Source organism: Agelaius phoeniceus, chromosome 1 (genome assembly GCF_051311805.1).
Source record: "Agelaius phoeniceus isolate bAgePho1 chromosome 1, bAgePho1.hap1, whole genome shotgun sequence".
Lineage (NCBI taxonomy): Eukaryota > Metazoa > Chordata > Aves > Passeriformes > Icteridae > Agelaius > Agelaius phoeniceus.
Genome location: NC_135265.1, coordinates 81,945,968 through 81,970,705, shown reverse-complemented (window position 1 = coordinate 81,970,705; position 24,738 = coordinate 81,945,968). Strand labels below are relative to the sequence as shown.

Sequence of the window (24,738 nt, the reverse complement as noted above, 5' to 3'; positions counted from 1 at the left end):
TTTGGCAGGGCAGGCCACAGGTTTCTGTGTCCTCATTGCCTTCCTCCCCTGCTGCCTCTCTGATCTCCTGCTATCTTCCCCTCTTCATCATTGTCCTCACCCTAAAGTCTGCACCCCTCACTTGCTGTTTACCTTACCTGTCTGAAGGTTGCAGTAGGCAAAGCTCCCACAAAACTCTTCCTGAAACCTGTGGCAAAGGGACCACAGTGGAGGAGGATGAGGAGGAGGAAGAGAAGGCACACCTGGTTTGCTTTCAGCCATCTGTCCCCTTGAGCTGCTGCTGCCAAGGAGGATTTGAGTTCTGTTGGATTTCAGCACAAATAGAGTGGCTTGATCTGTGTTTTGTTGTGGATTTCTTTTCTCCCAAGAGATCCATAACAATGAAATGCCAGGCAATACTGGCTGCACTTCAGGTTGCTCCTGGTCACTCAAGCAGCACAGTTTACCTCCTAAAAAAGAGCAAGCAAACCCTTTGCAGCACCTCCTGGCAGCTGGAGCCCCTGAGGGAAGGCAAAGGTGCTGCTGCAGAAAGATGTTCTCAGAGGGAAAAGGGACATTAATTCCTAGGGCAGAGGGAGGTTTTCTACCTGCCTTCAATGCCAGGCTGTAGTGTGGCACATTATTGGGAAGAATCAGTCCTGGAGTGCTGTAACTGGCATGGGGGCTGTGTCTGCCATCACAGCCATTCCTTGTCTTGGTACCCTGGGATCATCTCACCATGGTGCTCCCAGGAAGCTCCCAGCCCCATGGGCCAACCTAGTTCTGCAGTAATTGTACTAACAGGGATTTAATGACAGTGACAGTGGAAGGTGGAAATCCAACTGCTTCCCAACGTTTTCTAAAATTATATTGTGCTCTCATCTCTGGTGAGGAAGAGCTTCAGCATGGGGGTTCCCAGAAGGCACCATCTTCCCCATCACCCAATATCAGCCACTGTGCTGGCCACCATCCAAGTAAGGAAAAAAGCTAAAAAGTATTCATAGATACCTCCAAAGGTATCACAGGCTGTCACAGTATTAGAAAAGAAGCCTGGAAAATGAGAAGGGCCAACTCATTCTGGAGAGCAGGAATTTTCTTCTGTTTGGCAAATTCCTATGTACAGCTAAATATAGCACTTATGGAAAACTTCATGAACTCTGGACCCTTTCTGCTTTGGCTGTGGAGCTGCTGACCACTGGGAAGTATAAATGATATCAGCCAAATTCATGCTGAGACTGAGATGTGCTTTATAATGCTAAATATGCTAAATATGGATATCCCAGACTGGGCAAACTGGATGCTCCAAATCAGTTCCCCACCTATATAGACACCTATATAATTAAGTAATCTTAATTACACATGGTATTACACTTAACCATACCTATAAAACTACCTGCAGATAACAGGCACACATAAACACTATTCCAGTATAAAGTAATAATGAGATACATATATAAAATATATAGATACATACATAATTTAAATTGTTTAACACATGTACATATAAAAAGCCTCTTACCTCCCGGTGATAATGTGGAGCACTTATATATGTTAATGATGACCATCTCTCAAAAAGACAGTATTAAATAATTGTTCTGTGAGAGGAGCAAATAATTTGGGGTATATTATGGAGGCTACAAAGGGAAAACAGACCAGCTGCCTTTTTCACTGAACACTATGGAGCACTTGCATGAGAAGAGGCAGGGGATTATGTAAAAATTGTACTTCATTGGGTAATGAAGTTATTATGCACATTAATTTTGCCTAGTCAGGTTTAAATTTGCCACTTCTCTTGGCACATTAGAATTTACAATGGTTGTAGCATGCTTTTATATCTATAAAACTGTGCACAGGTTTGTGGATAATTAGTGGGCCAAATGCTCCTGTTTCAGTTGTCTCTCAGGGAAAGAGAAGAGGTTGGGAAAATGGATTCAGTAGTTCATTTTCCCCTTCCTGTTGTAGCAGTTTCCCACACAAATGCCAGTTTGTTCTTTGCCCAAGCCCTTCCTCCAAAACAGACAGAAAAGGAACAGAAACCTTCCAGGGGCAGATGTGCAAAATCTGTGCTCGCGGGTGCCATCCTGGATACATGCAGTGATTTCCCACAAGGCACTGATGGAGCAGTGAGCTCCTGTGAATGTGGATCAGGAAAGGGGCCCAGGAACTGCTGGAACATCTCTGCTCCGTGTGTGTGTGTGCCAATGGGGTTTTTCCTCTTGGTGCCATAGTAACTGAAGTCAGCTCAGAGAGGTGTTAACCACCAAAGGTGCTTCCTGAGCCTATGTGCACAGCTTTCTGCTGACAAAGGTGATAAAATATTTACTTTCACACCACATGCAGCAGCAGGGCGTTAAGGTTTCCTTGTGTTTGCTGCCACAACACTGGAGCCAGCTTTTTGCAGAAGCCAGTAGTGTGGGGGTGCTCTGCATTTTTGTGTGACAGTGTTAATGGGACACAAATCAATAAGTAAATGGGGAATTTAAGTTATAGCCCCACTAAAAGTTCAGTTCCAAACCAAAGTGAAGTAGTGTTTGAAAAGAATATACAAACATAGTTGTACTGAGAGCAGACATGCTGTATTGTCAGCTTGGCTGCATTCACAGGGAAGTCTAGTGGAATAGTAGTCATGTAGCATTTACCCAAGTTCTGCTCAAGGGAAATGTGGTCTTTGATTGCCTGGTATCCTTTTCAAAAAGCTGCAGTTGCAGCTTCCTAAGTGTATTCATATGAGTGAAATAAAATATTTGTTTGGTGAGCAACAGAACCGAACAGACCAGCCATATTAAAATAATTTTTCTTTGTTTTGGTCTCAAAACTTTGTTTAGCAAACAGAAATTCCACTAACATGATCATAAAAATGTTCTTTGTGGGTGTTTTACACAATCAGTTTCTCACCTCTAGCTTTTGAAAAATGTGGGGTTTATTCTTCACATGATTGACTGCATTATCCTTTTTTTTTATGTTCATGGGCATAATGAGCAGTGTTTGCCTATGGTTTTCCAGGTCTTCTGCAAGAGCCTTTTTAGGCTTCTGAAGGGTTTCCAGTCCTCATGAGAATCTGCATGACTGACTAGGATACTGTGCTCAGAGAAAGCCAAGGGAGAAGTGCTGTATGTCAGCTGTCCAGAGAAGAGATACCAGGCAACATGACGAGGTCTGGTCTGTAATTAAAAACAACACAAAAAAACTCCAATAGAGCCATTTTAGCTGAAAAGTTAAGCTGAACTAGTGTGCACAAACTCTCTTGGGTTGATTTTAATCAGGCTTATATTCACTTGACTTAACCAATCAGAAGCAGTTAGTGGTTAAAGAGATATAAATCATTCATCCTGAAACTGGTTTCCGTGCAGAGAGCTGGGGCAGCTTAGGTGTGTTGTTTCCAGCAAAGAGGGCTGCCCTGCCACATCCTTGACCTGGGGGAAGGCTCTCACCTGGGCTCTCTGCTGATCCATGTTGGTTTCTTGCAGCTTCCATTTTTCCAAGCAGGTACTTGTTGCCCTTTTATTCACTGCTGATGAGCTTTCTCACATACAGCAGCCAATGGCATCTCCTGGAGCTGCTCAGTGCCTCTTGCTCACCTTTAGCTAATTACCAGTGTCACTTTCATTAACAGGGCTCACAGCTGCCAGGGATCCTTCCCTTCACACCATCCCCAGCAGCACGCTGCAGCTTTGCTCTGTCATTTGGATTTGGGAAAATCCAAACCCCCACATGCAGCGCTGGGTAAGAGCCGCATTGTCACCATCCTCCACAGAGAACTGCTCTCTTCCCATCAAGTAAAACACTGGCTTAATCTTTAATTCAACACTGTCTTTTGAGGATCACAGCCCCTGCTCAGGAACAAAGTGAGTCTGACAACAGTCAGAGTCAGAAGATGAAATATTAATCCATGCTTTCGTGACATTCAGGCTGGATTACAGTAATTCCCTGTCTGCAGGTCTCCCAGGGCCACCTCCTACAAAACACAGTTTGTACAGGATCCCACAGCCGTGGGATTTAACCACTGCAGACAATCAGCCCATCTCCCAGACTCCAAACCTGGGGCTTGGCTGGAGACCTCTCTTCCTTCTTTATCTCCAGGTATGCTCTTCAATTGCCACATGCAGATCACATTCACAACTGTAGCTATTTTTACTCAGTAGAAAAAAAATCCCAGCTTCAGGATGTGTCAAATTAAAAAAAAAAAAAGCAGAAAAGCTATAAATATGATAGGAAGATGCTACAAATATGATAGTCTATCACTCTGGCTCTTTGTCTCCTAAGCCCATCATCCCAGGGCACAGAACATATGTTATATGGGTCGCTCTTCTTTTAGGGCATTGAATGGCATTTCCTTGGGGCAAGAATTAGTTAAATTGGAAAAGCAACAAAATGAGGCCATAATGAAGAGCTGAGTGTTGTACACCAGTCAACTCAGATCTGACCAAAGTAAAGAGAATGAGAGGTAGAATGAGAGAAAGAAATCCACCACCACAGAGGGATATAACTGAAGAAAACACTGAGGGAAGAAAACAGGTTACAGCCAAGCTCACCATCCGGTATTTCCATAAGCATCAAAGATGCAGCTGTTCCTGTGCTGGCATGTGTTGGGTCAAGTGCAGGGCTTGTTCCAGTCGGACTTGTTCATTTCCTGTGTGCCTCAGTCTACCCCTCAACTGAAGAGAAATATTTTCCTCAATACCAAGTTAATGCATAAGGTCAGCTCTTGGTTATCAGGTGTGAGGGAGAAAGGATGGATGGGAAAATCCACAGAAACAAAACCATGTAATGAAAACTATGTCAGTCAAGCAAAGTGAGAACGTGTCCCCTCTTGGCTTTGGAAAACCACACAAAATTCTTCAGAGATGGCAGAGGCAGCTGGGACAGCAGGGGTCTGTGGAGCCTGTGACAATCCCAGTGGCAGTCTTCAGATGTCAGGTGCTGGTGAGGCTGGACACAGCCAGGACACAGATCATCTTGGCTCATGGCTGCAGAGTGGCTGAGCCCACACAGCTTCTGAAGACAAAGAAGGGCAAGAGTGCTCATGCATTCCCTGCAGTACAGATAGATAACATTAAAGGTGCCCTCCTCAAAACACATGTGAAAAGTATCCTTCCCTCTGAGTAACAGGAAGCTTACCATGCCCATGGCCTGTTTTTTCCACCAAGTGATTTCCTTAGGAAAATGAGTATTTGCTGTATAGGAAAGCTTAGCCTAAAACACAAGACTATGAAAGTTTTCCATCATATACTGCCATCATGCCCTCCTTTGCTGAAGAATTCCAGCTTTTGAAGATTCCAGTGGGCTATTTAAGAGATTTATGAAGTTATGAAAGCAAAAGTCAAGTCCGTGCAGTTTAAATGCCATAAAATCCCTGTGTTGCCTGTTGCCATTAGCTGGGTTCTTCTGAAAGCCTTGTGCCAGCTGAGAAGGCACATCTGAAAATGACACTTGGGGGGAATTTAAATAACCCAGGGCAGGGAAAAAGAGGAGGGAGAGGTGGCAGCAGCAGCCCAGCAGCAGCAGTAAGTCTAACAAAGCCAAGATCTAATTTAACAATGATCATCCCTCACACAGTTATTTAAAAATCACATTAATGTATGGACATGAATCTTCCTACAGAATTGTGGGTTTACAATCACCCAAAACAGCCTTTGGACTCCTAGACCCATGGAAGAGTGAAGAAATCCTGGTGGCCTGAAGATCTCTCCCTCAAACCAGAGAAGGCAACACTGCTCACATTTTCAGAGTAGTGTCAAGAAAACCATAGTGGTGGGAAGGAGCTGAAGTGGGAATTGTTGAGTACCATGTTACACCCACAGCTCAGCAGGAAGGTCTGCACTGCAGAAAGGTCTACACCTGTGAAATATTTTGAGAGCCACTCATACCTTTCCTAGGATTCCTTGCACAGTGTTCCTGCTAATTTCAATTTTATCCACATCATTCATTTGAGAAAATATCCCTGAGTCGGGTAGGGAATGCTGGGATGCTGGAAGGGCATGTAGCTATTTAAGGACTTTTTCACATCTGTTTTCACAGGCAAACCCTATTAAATTGTAACAATAAACCACATGGATTTTACTGGTAAGCAATCAATTTCCATGAAAGATAACAAAAGCTTTCACTGAAATGGGCTAGAAATCCAAATCCCTTTAAATCTGAGTCCATATTATAAGCACCACGCTGCAGGCACCGCAGTAAACACTGCTTATTGGGTGCTCAGGGTGTGCCTTTCTTAGGTTAAGCATCACCAGCAGATGCAGTCACACGTGGCAGGGTAACCCCACACCCTTTATGCCTGCTGCAAACACATCCAGTGGTCCAGAACAAAACACTCTTTTTGCCCTCTCTTCCAGCAGCTGCTCACCAGCACAAGAAGCTCTCACAGCCTCTCCTGCTGGCTGGATGCCTCTGCTCACCAGCAATGCCTCATGGGCTGGGGCTCTCTGAGGTGCCCAAAGATCGTGCAAGGCCCTGTCCTGGGAGGTGGCCCTGGCAGTGGCCCTCCAATCTCCCACGTCAGTAACAGCTGGGGGTAAACCTCAAAGACTCTCCCCAAGGAAGGGTACAGACACCACACTCTGGTCTTCCATGCCAGCCTCTGGCTAAGAGCAAAGGCTGTCCACTGCATCATCCAGAGAACTGACTGGGACAGAACAACACCAGGAGACTCACCTCTAATAAAAAAGGATCTTGAGAACACTTAAAAACACTTTCAAATGCTTTCTAATACTGCATACCACCTTTCAGGCTTTGTTGATGCTCCAAGGCATCAATGTTTCCAAGGTGCATTTCTAAAAAGGCTCTAGCATTTTCCTCTGAAAATATCAAGGCTAAAACAGCTCAGTTGCTGTAGCCTCACACCATTGATTTTCATTAATTATTGTATTTGCGTTGCCTCCAGACAAAGGGAGGAATGATGAATCTGACTCCATGTTCTCAGAAGGCTAATTTATTATTTTAAGATACTGTATTATATTAAAGAATGCTATACTAAACTATGCTAAAGAATACAGAAAGGAATGCTAAAAAGATAATAATGAAAACTCGTGACTCTCTCCAGAGTCCCTACACAGCTTGGCACTGACTGGCCACTGAGTAAAAACAACTCACACCAGAAACCAATGAAACAACCACCTATGGATAAACAATCTCCAAACACATTCCACGTGAGCAAAACAGAGGAGAAGCAAATCAGATAATTATCATTTTCCTTTTTCCCTGAGGCTTTTCAGCTTCCCAATAGAAAAATCCTGGGCAAAGGGATTTTTCAGAAAATGTGAATGTGACAAATAATATCTTCCCCAAATTCTGTTCATCAGCTAAACCATCCCTCAGTGAACCTACATAAAAGGCCCACCTGATGCTCAGCATCCACTGGCAGCTTTAGGGAGTGAAGATACAAGTTCAGCTTGAGTTCTCTCCCCTGGATGCTCTCCCAGCCTTTAGTCACCTCCCCGCACCTGAGTAAGGTCCCACCTTTAAGCAGTGTAGCACCCCACAAAACAGTACCAGAGGCTACATCAAAGTTAATCTGTGGCTTTGCAAGGCACAGGCAGGAGCTGGGCCATGAATTGTGGTGACAGATTGTCCTTGAGAGGGGCAGCACTGGGGAGCAGGAGGCCAGCAGATGACACAGGCTGTTAGACACCGCTGCCTCTCGGTGACCAGGCACACAAGGATTAAAGATTTCGCTTTAAGAAGCATTTCTGTTAAGTTTGCAGAATAAAAACAAATTCACCTCTCCTTTTACACTTGAAGAGCTTCTGCTGCACAGCTGATGAAAGGCAAAAAGGCTTCAGTGCTATGGTTATTAATGCCAGCAAATATGGCTGAAAAAATATACAGGGCTCATATTCATTCCTTGTAGCTTGTATTACCTATTAGAACTATAATGCTATCAAAGTGCTGTTCTCCATTTACACTGGCCCTAGCATTTCACCTTGAGTACAAATGCTAAGCTATCAAAATGGAGTACTCAAAATGAATATGAAGGTGCCATCTTTACTCAGCCACCTTTCAGACTACTAATACTGGGTCACTAATGCTATTTAGAATTGTTTCTCAGGGTAATTGGTACAGCTCTTCTTCCTCAAGTGCTGTGCTTTAATCTTTTCACTCTATAATCTCAGCCATAGAAATATTTGTATTTTCAGAACATAAAGCACAATAAATCAAGAGTGAAGTTCCTGTTTGATTCTGACTATTGAAAGCATTTCAATAGCACCTGCAGGCTGAGCTGACATCTTGCCAATTGTTTTGCAATCTTGTTTGATTATAGGCAAAGCAACAGGTAAGTAAAAGAGAAACTCCAGAGCAGTAACCCTGGGACTGCTTTTATAAATAAACAAAGGATATAATTAAAAAAATATACATTTATATATAATGTTTATATCATTCCTCAAAAAGGAGTTGTGGTTGGGCTTATGCTTGTTTTTGCTGAAACAGACTGTACACTTGTTTACTAGTAAATGAAAAATTAGGATATTTTCCCCTTAGTTATTAAAATCAGGTATACTGAATTATGCAACATGTATATGTTTAGATGTACGTGTACACCTGTGTGTTACAACAGTGATTCCCCCCCCCACTTCTATCTCATAAGCTCATTTACTCTGAAGTATTTTGTTCAACTGTTTTCAAAATAACTCATATTCTCACTCATATAATCTTTTCTTGTAAACTTGCTGTTCCAGCAAGGAGCACTGCACAGACCTGTGCTCCTTCTTCTAAGGAACTCTGTTGAATTCCAGTCCCCTATTTTTGAAATCATAGGGCCCACACAACGATAGGGTCATATTTTGCATGAAAAATTTCATTTCATGCCCTGAAGCCAGAGCTTCATAACACATTTGTAAGACAGGAAAAAGCCCAGAAATCAATGTTTAAGTGGCTTAGCAGTGACCAAGCTGCAGAACTGAAGATGGGACACAGCCGTGTAACACCAGCGTTCCTCTGCAGAACTCCACAAACACAACTCAAATAAAGGAAAGGATCTGCCCACGAGTCTTCTCCACCACTTTTCAGGTTGATGGACCTTACAGTTTTTGAAAAGAGAGATGTTTGGAGGTCTCTAGGTCATGTAAAATAACTAGTTGGACTCTCTAATCCTGCAAAATAAATCTGAATTTACCTTAATTCCTTGGAGAGTATCACTGAAGTTAGCAGGACAATAAACACAAAGTAGAAATCCTCTAAAAGACCAGTGGCCTGAATGGGATGGGAAAATAACCTGCCTTGAAGGAACCTACACTTGTAGGAATCCTAAATCTCCCTGGGGGGATCTGCTTAGCTGACATTGGTAACATTTTCCATACTTTTTAATGTTTAGATTCTGCTTTTTAAGATTGTTTTTTGTCCTGCACCCACTAACAAAGTCATTGCTATTGTGAAGGACCAGCCATCAGAGAGTGACACACACAGCACACCACGACAGCCAGGAACAAAACCAGGTGCACAAACAAACTAAACATATGCATCTAGGGGAGAGGAATATCATGGGTCATGATAAATAGTTGGATCAAGCTCAGTGCTTTCTTTAAGTACTGACCTTAGCCACTACTGGCTGGTGGTGAGGCAGCCATCAGCATGCAAGGCACAGTTCTCACACTGTGAAGGTGTCAGTGCGGATGCTGTAGGAGCTCTTTGGGGCCATGAAAAGCAAAGTCTTAACCAAGGATCTTAACCAAGATCCTCATAACAAGCTCAGTTGACAGGCTTATTTAAGGCTTCAGCCTTTCATTCTAAACCCCTCCAGCTGTCACAACGGTCACATCAGCAGCAGGCTAATGTTTATTATGTTCTGGGTAATAAATCAGGCCCTAAAAGGAGAATTCTTGCATTTGCTATTCATTATATCTTGTTCAGAGGGAAGGAATAAGGTAAGGAATTACCTTCTGAGGTGGGTCTTTTTTATTAGCAACTCAGATGTAACACTAGCTACATGCAAAAAGGATATTAAAGGTGTTCACCCAAACTACATGTTCCAAAGAATCTGATCTCCCATTGCTTAATATCTCTGGGATGAATGAAATCTTACATCCTAGTTTTTAAAACTGGTTGTTCTCTCATTGTAGGGACATACACACACACACACATATGAATATTAATTAGGTCTCAGTTCAACTAGAGTATGTCTTAGTTCTACATCTTATATCCACATACGTGCTGCCTTTTGCAGTGAAGAGAGATAATATATATTTCTTTATGCTTAACCTTGTAGGTTAAAATAACCAGAATTTATTAAAATGTATTTGCATTTGCAGATTTCCCTCATCCAAAGGCCTCTTCCACGCAAAAAGATTCAAGGACATGTAGATTTACAAATCAAAGAATTGTCCTCTCAGTATGTAATTAGGCATGGGGAATTGAGGTCGGCACAAGAAATGGCCAGTGTACAGTTCTGAAAGAATATGACAGCTCTGCTGCTTTTCTCTTATCATCCTCTAACAACAGCTTTACAGAGCACAACTGAATCCACTTCTGTGCTGATCCATTTACTGTTCTACTTTTAGTATTTAAGGCTTTACTTCTCTGATCACAGCTCCTGTTCACTGCTGATTTAAATACACAGAAAGTAAAATGATGTGTGCAACATTCCACTGGCATGTGCCCCAGTCTGGTGCTCTTCAAGAGACAAAGCCAGACAACCTTTATCTTCCTCAGAGATACCATTTCAAAAATTAAATATAGCTTAAGATGAGGTGTGCATCTCATCTTAGAAATAAGGCTTAGCAACAAGGCTTTTTTTTTTTTTTTTTAATACCAAGTGAAGTTTTCAGTAAATACATTAGGTTCACAAGTAAGCATAAAACAAGGAAAAAGGTGATGCCTCTCTTCCTTCAGACCCAAACACTGGCACACTGTGAGAGTCTGTCCGAAATTTCCCTCATCTGCCTCACGATCGTCATTTGGGGACCACTGAAGAGAAGACCCCCCTGTCTAGAATCTCTGGCTCTGAAGGAGAAAGTCACATGCCAGCAAGGCCCTGAGATCTGAGAGCATTGCTAAGTTATTGTTTTCACAGGTATTGTTTGCTGTATGCTACACAGAGCCCAATGAGAAGAAGAAGGAGCACTGTGCCCTTTTTGCAACAGTAGCCTTGGAAGCTGTCCCACCTCTTGGCCTGGCTGGACTTCTCCTGAGTTTCAGAGGGTCTCCCACAGAAGAACCTCACCTGTTTTACAACCACTGTGACAGAAAAACTGAGATTTAAGAAGCCTCTCCATCAAAGACTGAGACATGAAACCCCCATGTGAGAAGGTCCCTCTCCTCCTTCCAAGGACTGGGACTGAAACCCCCAGCCTGGGGGAGGTGTGTGGGGGAGGCAAGCTGACCAAAGCGAGATGTTTGCCTGCAGGTGTGACCACTGGACCAAGAAGACAATAGCTCTTGCTTACTGTTGAGAACATGGACTACCTGTTACATTTTCAATAATAAAAACCTCTGAGTTAGCTAGAGATTTTGAGATCTCCCCAACATAACAGGTGAATCCTCGACTGGACTGGACCAAAGGACTTCATCTCTACATTAGGTAGCTATATCCCCCTCCTCTCTCTCTCTTTCTCTATCTTTTTCTCTCCCTTAATCTCTCTATCCCATTTTGCTGGGGTCATTCAATAAAGATGCATTTGTTTTGATTAATACTGCAAATCCCCTGTGTTGTGTTGGTTCTTTTGCACCCTGAGATCAACCCACGAACCATCATGAAACCCATTCGTAAGGACAGATGGTGACACACACTTGGTGCAATTTTACTCCAAAAGGCGTTGAATATATGGCTTCAGTCAGTCACACCTGAAACATGAGAAGATATTTGTCATTTCAGCTGCTACCAGCATACAGAAAAAAGTGGCTAACTCTTGCTTTTCATTTTAACTAAGTCCACGGTTCTATATTTTAAAAGGCACTTCTGGTTTAAGAGAGAAGCCAGGTGGGTTCCATTGTGACTCTGAGATTAACTCAGTTTGCCAGAGCATGGTGTGAGTAACAGCAGGGTGTGGGTCCAATCCCCCCACGGGCCATTCACTTAATTGGATTCACTGGATCCTTGTGAGTCCCTTCCAACGCAGAGTATTCTGTGATTTGGAAACTGATCTCATTGCTGTGCTCTCCAGTTCACTCACTCCTCTGTGTGCAACAAAGTGATGTCACCATCCATCTTGACATGGTATCAGACATTGACACTGAGCAGCTACCACACGTGGCTCATAAGAACCCATTTCACACACCTTCATAACCAGCCACTTGCTCCTCTGCCAGAAAGGAGGATAAAAACCCTTATGCTGAACCAGCTTTAGTCAGAACAATGAGACTATACTGAGGTAACACAACGTTACCTCACTGACACTGATGCGAGCTGCAGTGTCATCAGCAGCTGACCAATTTCATAATCCTTAAAAGCACTGGGGATTACTAATGCTTTTCTTTTTCTAAAGCTACAAGTGACCTGTAGAATGCCAGACACTCACATTTTCTAAAAATACCTCCAATGTAAGCTGGACAGCAGAGATTATGTTACAGGGCTTCTTTCAAGGTCACTTGCAAGATCTATGCTTGCCATGGCTCTAGTATCCTTCATTTCAGTTTTGTCATTGGCAGCATTCTGTATTTTGCAAAACATCATCAGCAACCATGCATGCCTGTGAGCTCCAAACAGTAATAAATTCCATTCCCACAATGGGGTATCATACTCTTTTCCTCACCTCTGATCAGCATTCTGAAGGGAAGGAAAACAGCCATTGCAATAGAAATTACTTCTTTGTTCACAGAGTGCTTTGTCAAATACAATGCACTCCTCTCAGGCCTCATATCTGAATGCTAGTGCTTCCATTTTATGATCCAAGAAATAGTATACACTAGCTGCAGTCTTTTCTCTGATAGGGGATGAAGAAAATCAATAAAGGCACATTCTTGAAGGAGACCCAAAACCACAGGGACAAGCAAAATACAAACCTCCACTTTCTTAAGAAACTACCTTTACTAATTCTATATGATAGAATCATGCACAGCACTTACCAAAGGTTACAGCTACAATGCTGACTTATTTTATCCATCTACTAAGAAATCCCATGCTTTACTGCTGCAGGCTTGACTCAGTTTCCTCTTGAGCCAGCCAGTCACTATGATCTGCATCCCTCTGCATCCTTATATAGCAGATAACACTGGGTGTAACCAGCTATATTTAAATGTCTTTATCTTGTGAAAGGCTTGTGTGCAAAGAATTGAAATTAAAACAGAGATTTGTCTTAATTCTTCACATCATTGCAGCCTGACCAGCAGCATAGCCCCCTGTTGTAAAACTGCACCCATACTGACATCCCCACATTTTCTAAAATGAAATTATGTGTATTAATCCAGCATCTTAAGGCACTAGCTTAGACTTAAATATAATTTTAAACTAATTTTACCCAAAGCTGAAGTGGACACAAGAAGTGCCTTATAAAGCCCATACCTCCCTCCCCCATGAAGATGGCAAGTATACAGAATAAAGTTATTCCAAAGGGATAAAAACATATGTCTGTTCATTCCCTTCACCTTTGTATGGAAAACTGCTGGGAGTACTTTGATTAAACAGCCAGGAGAATGCAGTGATCACAGCACTGTGGAAAAAAGTACAAGGCTTCTGTTTCAAGTCATTCCGTGACAAAAGGGTAGATCATACCATTGACATAGAAGTAAGTAATTTCTAATTACTAACAACATTTGCAATACTGCTGATTACAAGGCCATGAAATTTGGAGTAACAATGGACAATGCAATCAACAGCATGCCCAACACCATGCACATGTATTTTCCCAAAATTTTAATGAAAGAAGGTATCTTTTGAATAATGTAGCATGAAAAGGAGGCTGAGAAGAGACCCTATTGATCATTACAACTACCTGTAAGGAGGTTGTAGCAAGGTGGGGTTGGCCTCTTCTCCAAGGTAACAAGTGACAGCGTAAGAGGAAATGGCCTCAAGTTGTGCCAGGGGGGGTTAGGATTGGATATGAAGAAAACTTTCTTCACCAAAATGGTTTCAAGCTTTAGAACAGGCTGCCCAGGGAGGTGGTTAAGTCACCACCCCAGAGGTATTTAAAAGATGTATGGATGTGGCTCTTAGGGACATGGCTTAGTGGTGGCCTTGGCAGTGCTGGTTAATGCTTGGACTCAATGACTTTAAGGGTTTTTCCAACCTACACCATTCTACAATCATGTGAGTGCAGAGTCTAAGGATGCAATGCTGCACTAGTCCCAGGGCAGTAGCCATCACCTCTGCACTGTATCACACACATTTGCTGCATTACATACACACCACACATGCACTAAGCACGGGATGCCCAAAGTATCAGGAAGGGCCCAGAAACACTGCAGCAATTTCTCTGTAATCTTCAGCAAATCACTTGTGTCATGGCCTGCACTGTGTAAACTGCAGCTTTATGAAAAGCTTGTCACCTCTTCTGATTACAATACTTACTTTTTCTGAAAGACTAGAACTTGCAAAGCAATGGAAAATGCTACACTTAGTTTCCTTTACCATCCTGGTTTATTACCAGGGTTAGATTCTCCAGCTTCACAGGGGCTGAGTGAGCATCTCCAATTTCATAGTGGAAAACAGCAACTCCCATTCTAGATGGTAGCAGCTACTTTTTATTTTACATGAGACTGGACTATTCAAAACAGCTCATCCACTGTATCATAAAACTTCATAATAAATTTCACTATCTATAAAATGTTGATTAGTCATGCGGCAATCTGTAATAAAATCCCATAAATGCCACAAAGCTGCACCCTGCTGATTTACATTGCACTTACAGAGAAAAAAGAGCCCAATATACAACTTCATGCTTTATTGTTGCACTATTGCCACATTGACAATTACAGCAAATTTCTTTTGCAGTTATTTCAAGGTAACATCTGAACATCTCCTGTGCTTATATGCTATTGCAACATATTTTAAAAGTATCAATAACCATCAGTAAGAAATCCAGTTCACCAGTTATGATTATTTTGGAAAAGGTAATGCTTTGGTAAGGACATCTATGTATAAACATGGATACCTCCCAACAATATATAGCTTTCATAGAGAGACATTTTCTAATCATATATGAATTTCTGCGCTCTAAAAGCCACTAAAGCTATCTTAAGAGCCATACCTCATTGTACAAACTTACATATCTATCTAAGTAATCAAAGACAAAAATCAGGTATGGTCTATATATGCTGTATATATTGCATTAATAACCAGGAGCAGTAGTTTGCAATTTGAATGTATCCATGCTCCTAAATTTTACTGTCAGAATGGAGATGTGGTGTGGCTTTCAAAGCTGTTTTTGTCTATTACAAGTCATGGAGCAGAGGTACCAGCCCCACCTCACCGTGTGTCTCCACACCGAGGTTTAGTTTCCCACTGCAGTCAGTGGAGCCAAGAGCGATCCAGCTCATCCTGAAAGACTCTTCCCTTTGGGCAATGGTGCCGTGCCTAAGCTCTGCTGACCCTCCTGACTGCACCACCACTGACTACACCGGGCTCTAGGCTCTGCTTCAGAGGCAGGCGCAGCAGGAGGCAGAGCTGGATCCCACCCAGCTCCCCCTGAGGCCAGCAGGTACCCGAGGTGACGGCGACGCTCTGCTCCGCTCCATCGCCGACGCAGCACTCGGACAGCTACGGCTGCTCCACCAAGCACCGCCTGTCCCGCGCCTGCAAACATTCCTGCCAGCAAATCAGCTCCTGCACAGATTCCAACGGGCTCAGCCATGCTACCCTTATGAATGAGTTGCTCAGGTGTGAATCACTTGTACACTCGTAAGCAGCTACAAACAAGGCCTCTGCTGCACCGACATCAGAAACAGAAAGCAGATTTGAAAAGTCAGGCATATTCTAATACAGAATAATTCTTACAAACAACACTCGTTCCTTAAGGCAAGTATGGTTTCTAATCAAATTGAAAATAAGGACTGCGTATGTAGATTGTACATCCTTCCTTGGGTTTAGAATAAGTATGTCCATGCATGTAATTTGTAAAACATCATTTCCATTTCAAGCCTACGAAGAGATGGAAATGTCAGGTCCCTTGCACCCACAAAAAGTGAGTTGTTCCACTTGTGAAATGGGCCATATTTCCCATTATTTTGTTGCTGTTGTTTTAAATCAGCTACTCAGGAAGTAATTATTAAATCTACAGAATGTTTAAAAAATAATAATTTCTAAACTTTCCACACTGTTTTTAAACCATAAATGAACTGCTAAAGCCCCAAGTGACCTTAACATTTCAGTCATTTGCCAGGTGAATGGCTGCAACATTAGCTCCCACTTTTTTGACATCATTAGAAACTTTATAAACCTGGAGGCTTTATAAACCAAAGGCTGTATTGTATTTATAGTCAGTTAAAAACAGAAGGACACTTTAAAATAGGTAGAATGTATGAAACTTTTTTCCTGGTTTTTACAGAGGTGAGTTACGGAAGGAAAATGACAGAGCTAAGTGATTTTGAACGGAAAAATGAAGTGATTTAATTATCTGGTAAAAAAAACCTGATTGCTCTGTTTGGAAATAACTTTCTTTTTACTCCCTCATATCACTACTGTATTTCAGAATAAGAACACTAGGAAAAAAAATTATGTACAAAAGAGATTGGATCATAAACATATTTACTAATGGTACCTCTTAGTTTCAAAAGGTGATCTCAAATTCTAAATTAAAAAAAGGAAACAGATTTCTCACCAACTTATTTTAAGTTCAATATGGAGGGTCATGAACTCCTTCAGCTTGCTATTGGAATGTGAAATCATCACCTCAAAAATACAGCCCCCAGTGAGACCCATGAGATTACAAATGAGTTGTCTACAGCAGCAGTGTTCTTGTAATTCTGATTTCTCTCTCCTCTCCATTCCCACAGACCACCAGAGGGAAAAATCTCAGCAAGACTGTGTGAGTGCAAAGGGGTGTAAAGAATATTCAGCTGGATCTCTGCCCACTTGAGAATGTAGAGGGGCCCTATCATCATCTCCCTGCTTGAATCCAGAGGGCACTGGGGTGGAACACTGTAGGATACTGAAGACTGCAAGGGTTCTACATAATCAAGACAACCACTGACTTCTGTCTCAACACACCCAACAAACTCCCTCCAGACAGTAAAGGTACCAGTACAAAAGGGCTGTTCTTCCTCACTGGCTTAGCATAAAAACTACATTAACTATCTGCTACTGTGAGTTCACAACTAAAAGTACAAATTTTAAGCCCATTAATCATATTATTCATACTGAAGTTTTTATCTTGGCAATAAGAAAATCTTATAAAAAAGCACCCCTGATCAGCAAATACCCAAAACAGAATTTTCCATCTGGGATAACAACTGAACAATGTCTTCATTCTTATTAACCCTTGAGAATTAAAGTAAAAGAAACAGCATATTATTTTAGATGTCAATTTTACAGATTTGACAGTGTGAATACTAGAGGGTTTTTCTCTTGAAAACATTCACTGAAGCAGGCTGGCAGAGATCCTGGTGGGAGCTCACTTGCGAGGCTGCTGGATGTGCGGTTTGACGTGCTGTGGGTGGGGAAGCTTCTCCACAGAAGGATGTGGCTTCTGATGAGCCACCTGAGCTGCAGCTGGAGGGAAGTCCTTATCACCCTGTTTGAAGAACACAGCAGGAAAAGTTTAAGGAATCTTAAAAGTGTACTTTCCAGTTATAATTGATGTAAATTCTAAAAACTGTGAGAATCAGATGAAAAACAGCGTTGCATGTTACTTTGGGGTCCCCCTTTACACATTCTATGTTTTTATTCTTATTAGCCAACTTCAAAATTTTTCTTATGCAAGCTTCATTTCTTCCAGTTACACACACTATCCAATAATAAGGTATCTTAATGTGACTCCAAGGGAAAAAAAAATCAAAATATTCCTATCTTCAGATGTGTTTGGTTTCAAAGAAGCCACTAGAAAGAATAGACTATTTTAAAAGTAAGTTAAGGCAGCATGAAAAATACCTGCTGCAGGAATCAGAATTGTAGAATGGCCTGGGTTGGAAGCAATCTTAAAGATCATCCAGTTCCAACATCAATGCCATGGGCAGGGATGACCTCCACTAGACCAGGTTGTTCAGGACTCCATCCTGAGGGATGCAGTTGAGTCACCCCAAGGCCTTCTCTTTTCCAGACTAAACAAAGCCAGTTTCCTTAGGAAGAAAGCAGGATCTAAAACTACTTATGACTCAACTCTTAGGGATGGCTGGCTTTGAAGTTTAACATGCTCTTTTAACCAGGTTAGCTGTCAGGTCCTGCTGCTGAACAGTCTCAGTCCAGGTGACCCATATGTCACCTAATTAGCATTGCCATTTCTAAGGTCAATCCCATGAGGCGTTCAAAAAGCAACAGGAAACAAATACTATCAGTGCTCAGTGACAGGGGGACAATAGTGAAGAGGGACACAACCTCCCTCTTCAGAAAGCGAGACAAACATATCATAGGCCAGAAGCTCTGGGCATTCCACTGGCTCACAGGGCAACAACCTTACACTGTTTTGTTTTGGTTTCGTTTAATCACTATGTTAACTTGTTACATTTTATAATTTTTACTCTCCTCCAACTTGCTTCCAGTGTTCAAAGATCTGCTCTCCTCAGACTCAACATTTTCTGCCTTCTCTCCCCCGATGCTGCCAATTGCCCATTCCTTATGGGCTAAGGAAAATGGCATCAGCTCACTCTTTCCTATGGGATCTGACACAAGCATAGCTTCTTACAGTAAAGCAAACTACAAGCCCCTGTGATGTAAGGTAACCACCACATAAAGCCATGACAAAAACCCTGCCACAATGCACAAATTACTGATCACATGATTAATGGCTAGTTAATAGTAAGGATTTACAGGTCCTGCCTGCTCTTAAAGTCCAGGGAATAACACCCTGAATCCCAAGTACCTCAAGGCACAATATGGCAGCTGAAACATACTATCTTCAAGCATGTCACCTTACAGGCAGGAGGGCTGCTCCTCATCACAGATCAAGCTACAGCAGCAGTTTAATCTGCAGCTGCTTCCAAAGGAAATGAATACAGTAATATCTAGCTTAGATATAAAAGGATGATCCAATAAACTTAAAGTGCTAAAATTCAAAGAAAAACAGTGGAAATAATTTCAATGAATAATTTCAATTTCACACAAACCCAGAAAGAATGCTCAAAGGGCCTTACACGAATATAGAAAACACAAAGCCTCCTCTCACAAAAGAGGAAGGGGTATGAAAAAGATTAATTTTGCTCTGATTGGAGGTAATTCTGAAAAGCTTACAGTAATTTTGCTATGACTGAGAGAAATTTACTGTTAATCTTACCCTAGCAATGACACCGGAGATGAACACTGCTGGCTTAGGTGGGCTGAAAAAAATAAGAGAGATCATTTGTATCGCTTATTTAGAATGTAAAAATGAAAAGGAAATCACACATACAATGCAAAAAAAAGGTGGCATTTTTGGAAACCCATTAATGTTTCAAACAGACAAGACAAATTTTCTCTTCAAATGACTATTGCCTTAGTAGTACTTACTGCAGCCAAAACCAGACCTTTAGGTTTTGGCTGCATTAACTTCACCATGATTGTGACAGAAGTAAGAGGCTAGTCAAACAATACTGCTTCTTAAAGCTGAGTCTTTGTTTGCATTGGTTTCTTAATCCTCACATTTTATACATAAACTGCCAGCAGTACTTTAGTGTTTTTGTACTGCACAATGAAAACTGTAGCTGGACTAAAGTCACTGCTGTGTTAGAGATTAAAATAAATAACAAGTTTACATCTGTCAATCGAACGAATGAGGATTCTGAGTCTCAGAAAGAGCAACAGACTGTACTTTAAATCGCAGATATTCAAGCAGGTAGTCCATTACAAGAAAAAGAAACATGTCTGTAATCAAACAAATATTAAAAAACATAAAGCAAAGCCTTTCCTGGTTTCTCATTTGCAGACCCTCCATCCACACCAACAGGAACAGACTCTCCACAGCCAGAGTTCTCTGTAGCTTGGTCAGCACAAGCCATTGGTTTCCCTGATCTCCTGAAGTGACCACCTCTACCTGGAGGCTACAGCACAGCCACGTCCAACTGCTCGCCCTGCTGGCACTGCCAGAGTCTGAATTACAGACTCAGCAACCTTAGTGCCTCTGGGGCAGGTAAAACCACACATCTGCATGGAGTCTGCAGAAGGGCTGGGACCTGGAGCTCCAGAGAATCTCCACAATAGGGGTAATTCTCCTGTAAGAAAACCATGTAACCTGAGGCACTGCAGAGGGAAGCAGAGTGGGGAGCTGAAGGTGTCCCTCCCCCTGAGAACATCTGTAACTGAGGACTCAGAGCAGGTCCATTCACCTGGACCACAAGAAGGGTTCTACCCCGAGATGTTACAGCTCACAAGGCTGACACAACACAAAGCACACACAAATCAAATGACTTATTAGAGGAATGATAGTGATTACTATGATGCACTTTACAACTACACAGCTTGTAAAAATTTATTAACATATTGTTGTGTGAAGTTAAGATAACAAGCAGCACAGTATTAGACTTGTTATAATGAACTCATAAATATTGCCTGAGCCCTGCTTAAGTCATGGTATTGCTGCTCAGTCTCTGAACAGCCTGGTTATTTAACAAGGCTCAGCATCCCTCCTAGAAATTTTTAAAAAGTCAGCAAGACAAGGTTAGAAAAAAAGGAGAAAGGAAGAGAGTTCTGCTCTAAAATACTTTCATGGAAGAATAACAGTGATATTTCCTGCCATAAGAAGTAGCATTTTAATAGCTGTATTAGACTTTTTCAATCCAATTTTCTGTCAGTACAAACTAATAACAAGCAAAGATCAATAGCGAAACATTTCCATTTCATTCTAATTATACTGAGCCAATTAGTATGTTACAGTCTGCATGAGACTTACTGGATACCGAGTAACAAACTCAAAAAAATAACTCTGACTGAGAAAATACAGATGTACTGCAGTGGCTCAAGGTACAAGTCACACACACCATGACATTAAAAAGGAAATGAACGGTAAATGAAAAAGAAAAAAAGTATGACAATTTATTCTTCAACTAGACATGGAATCTGGCTTTAGTCACACTCAGAGAAACTGTTTTTTGCTTGACATTATATTATTAACAATACTGGATGGTGAAAAAGTCAAATCAGATGGATTTTTTTTAATATTCTTAACATGACCTTTCAATGTTCATTATGCTTGGATGATGCATGAAATTCAAATCAACATTTCCTCAGCAGAGCCTGTATTTGCTGAATGTGCCATGAGCTGTTCTTCAACTACCACACTGTATTATCTGCTGTGCAGTTCATAATTCTTACTTTAAAAACAAGTGTAATGTTCTATGGCTTTGGCCAAAAATGACAACCAGAAGGAATCTCTTGCATAATGGTCATTTCAAACACATCTTTTACCACTGCAAATTACAAAAATCTGCTTAGAAACCCCAGCCTCCTGTTGAAATGTCATGTTATTCATGTTCACAGGGCCCAAACTTGCAAGTGTTAAGTCTCCTAAGTATATGATAGAGCTGGATATGGTTAGACTATTTGGCAGATTTCTGTATTTATTTTAATTTAATTATATGTTCTTTTGTCTCAGGAATCAGGCTAAAGATCCTGTAAAGATCACTGTAATTTTCAGGTAAGCTAAAATCCAGTCTCAGGTTTATGCTTCAGGTAGTACTTCAGAAGCAGCTAGCACATCTTTATAAAGAAGACCAAAGTCAGCAGTACCACTTTCCTAGTAAAAACTGTATTTTTCAGACACAAAGCATTTATCTTGAGCACTATCACAACATAACATATGCAGCCTTGTTTGTATGCAGTGTGTTCTGTGACTGTCTTTAGTTACACTGCCTTGGAAACAGGATGCTGATTAGCCTCTCCCAAAGGTGTGTGGTAAGCACCAAAACACCTCACTTAGGGTTCATGTAGGACACTCTAGGATAGTGCTGACACACAGACAACAACCTAACAGGAAATCAGAGCTGCAAAAGGGATCTACTCCCCGATGCAGCTGGAACAGTATTCTCCTTGACTTTCCCCCTTGTTTGTCATCTCCATGGATTTTGACTGGACTCTCCCTGCTCCATACTAGATTTCCAGTTTTTAAATGGAAGAACTAATGGGGATGCTGACCCAGCTTCCAGCTCAAGCACCTCTACCCTCCATCCACAAAGATCTTGCAGAAACCCTGGCACTTGTTTCTGGCTGCCCCAGGTTTCCATGATCAGCTGCAGGTGCACACGGTAATGAGGCTTCACCTCTCTATTTAACTTGTTACACAGGAAAAATGCTTCACTCCCACAGAAGACACACCAGCTTAATAGGAAGTTCATTTCCATGTATTAATTATCCAGTAGCAGGGAAAAAGACCAAAAGCTGGCCAGAAATTGAAATGATTGAGTGTGTTGGTATTTATGTCCTATGTCAAGCCACTGGCTTTCCCTTACATTTCTACCAGATTACCTTGTTTCAGAAAAAATCTTAAAAAAATTAGTATTATTCATTATCTTTGATGATCTACAGAACCAAAACCAGACCAGAGCATATTTAATCACACATCTATACTAATGAAGAATTCAACAGATCAGAGAAAGGCTTGGATAATCAGTCACTGATTCATGCTTTAATTTCATTCCTAATGAGAGAAATCTTTCCACAGATGAACTTTGTCATAATAAATTCAATCTCTACTGCCAGACTCCCAAATCATGGGCTTTTGTGGACCCAGATTAGCTGCCAGGACCATAACTCTGTAATTGCACTCTGAGACATCTACTGGGATTGCAGTGTTGCAACATCACTCATTATCTTTCCCAAGAACTTCCTGAAAATAGAAACAAAAATGGAGAACAGGCACAGGCTATCATTGCTACATTTATAAAGCACTTTTAAGTGCTTTAAATTCTATTGGTGTTTTATACAAAGCACAACCTACATTTCCAGTATTTTGTGAGCTGTAATGGTTTTTCTGAGGATATACTTAATCTGATGAAAATCGGTTTGACAGATGTTGTTTTGAAGATGCATCATTCCTTTGTCTAGGCATCAGTAAACAAGAAAGCAAAAAAAATTTATTTTCTGACAAAACCTGATTTTGTTTATACATATATGTGCTTTACAACTATTTAATGCACACATTCATTTAAAGTTAATGAATAGTCACAGCTGATACTGTGTAAGGAACACAGTTTTGTGCTTGCCAAGACTGGTTAGTGTTTGTGTCAATACTTTCAAAGCAAATCCTTATTTTGCTCTAACATATGGAGAAAAAGAACACATCTGTTAAGATCTAAGTGTTCGGAGAACTTACCCTGATTTTACATGTGCAACGCTGCACCTGTTTAACATCAGATTCTCTACTGGATTCATTTGTCCTGACTGTTCAAATAGAATAGATTTCTATTATTCCATAATACTTAGCTCAAATAGGATCTTTATCTGACACGGAAGGTAAATCACAAAGAAGATGAAATAACTTGCAAAGATCATTAACTAGATGAAACGAGGCATTAATAATACTAAAATCTTGTGTCTTCACATAAGAGGGATTGGTTGAACTGAAGTATGACAGACATAGTATCAAGACAAACACAGTGACACAGGAGTCACTGTGAAATCTCCTAGAGGCCACAGAACACACATAGAGCAGATGAGTATTTATCCAACTCCATTAAAACAGAGACCCTGACTAAATCAGTTTTGTAATTCAACAGGGAAATTTACAGTTAACTGTATCTATCTCTATCTATAAATGCAGTGAAGGTGTGCACATATGTGCAGAGGCTGTGCACATATGCACACAGAGATGACACAAATTCACAGCTGTTTCAGAGTGGGCCCAAATGCAGAACAAAGCAGAGCACATTGCTGTGGGGGGATGAACACCTGCAGCCACTCTGGTGTTTGGTGCACCCAAATTACCTACTGCATCCCTTATCTGATAGGATGGAATGCATATAATGCTGGCTTCCAGCAGAAGTTTGAACAGCAGATCCAATTTGGAGGAAGGACTGTGAGCACTGCTCACAGTGCAATCCAAACCAAAGGGCTCCATTCAGAGTTGACAAAACCAGGAAACACCCCCAAACATTGCTGCTGTCCACACAAACATAAAAGCTCCTAAAAAGGGAAGTGGGTCTCACTGCAGCCACAGTGGAGAAGGTAAGTGCCCCATGTACACTGGCGATCAGAAAAATCAAAATAATATACCAAGACAAAGAAAGAATGAGAAAAAGCAATAGTAAAAATAGTAGCTCACAGTATACCTCTATTAAAATATAGTATTCAGACCAGGAACACCGTAAGTGAAGAACAAGAACAAAAAATATAGCTGGAAAAGATAGCTTAGAGAGAACCAAGAACTCACATAAGGCGACAGCTAAGAACTTTAGGATACAGTACACAAAGGAGTAGACAATAGTGCTCTCATCTAACTTCGTTACAGTATAAGTAGAAAGGGACACTTGCAGAAGACTAAATTTAAAATTAATAGCAGATACCTTTAAAATAGATTTAAATGTAGAACCTCCTGAAAATAAGGCATCAATCTCAAAATTTCCACTACACCAACATTCAAAACAGGTTAGCCTACTTTAAAAAGGACAAAACTACATAGATGCAAGGCTTTTATTAGACTGGATGATTTTTTTTTTTTGGTCAAAATACGTTAGACTAAAGTTAAATCATTAAAACTGCATTAAACTAATCTTCTAGATGGAATTATTCATATTTAGGATTAAAGAATGGGAATGACTCATATTTATCTTTTC

At 41.2% G+C, this 24,738-nt stretch overlaps 1 protein-coding gene across 1 annotated transcript in view; it reads right to left on the bottom strand.

The window, feature by feature from the left end:
• Positions 1-14,774: 14,774 nt before the first annotated feature.
• DAP (death associated protein) overlaps positions 14,775-24,738 on the bottom strand; it is a 51,610-nt gene continuing 41,646 nt past the window's right edge. The window contains exons 3-4 of the mRNA XM_054633342.2: positions 19,272-19,314; positions 14,775-17,576 (exon numbers count right to left, since the gene is read on the bottom strand). Of these exons, the coding sequence (XP_054489317.1) occupies positions 17,457-17,576; positions 19,272-19,314 (163 nt within the window). The 3' untranslated portion in view covers positions 14,775-17,456. The remainder of the gene's footprint in view (positions 17,577-19,271; positions 19,315-24,738) is intronic.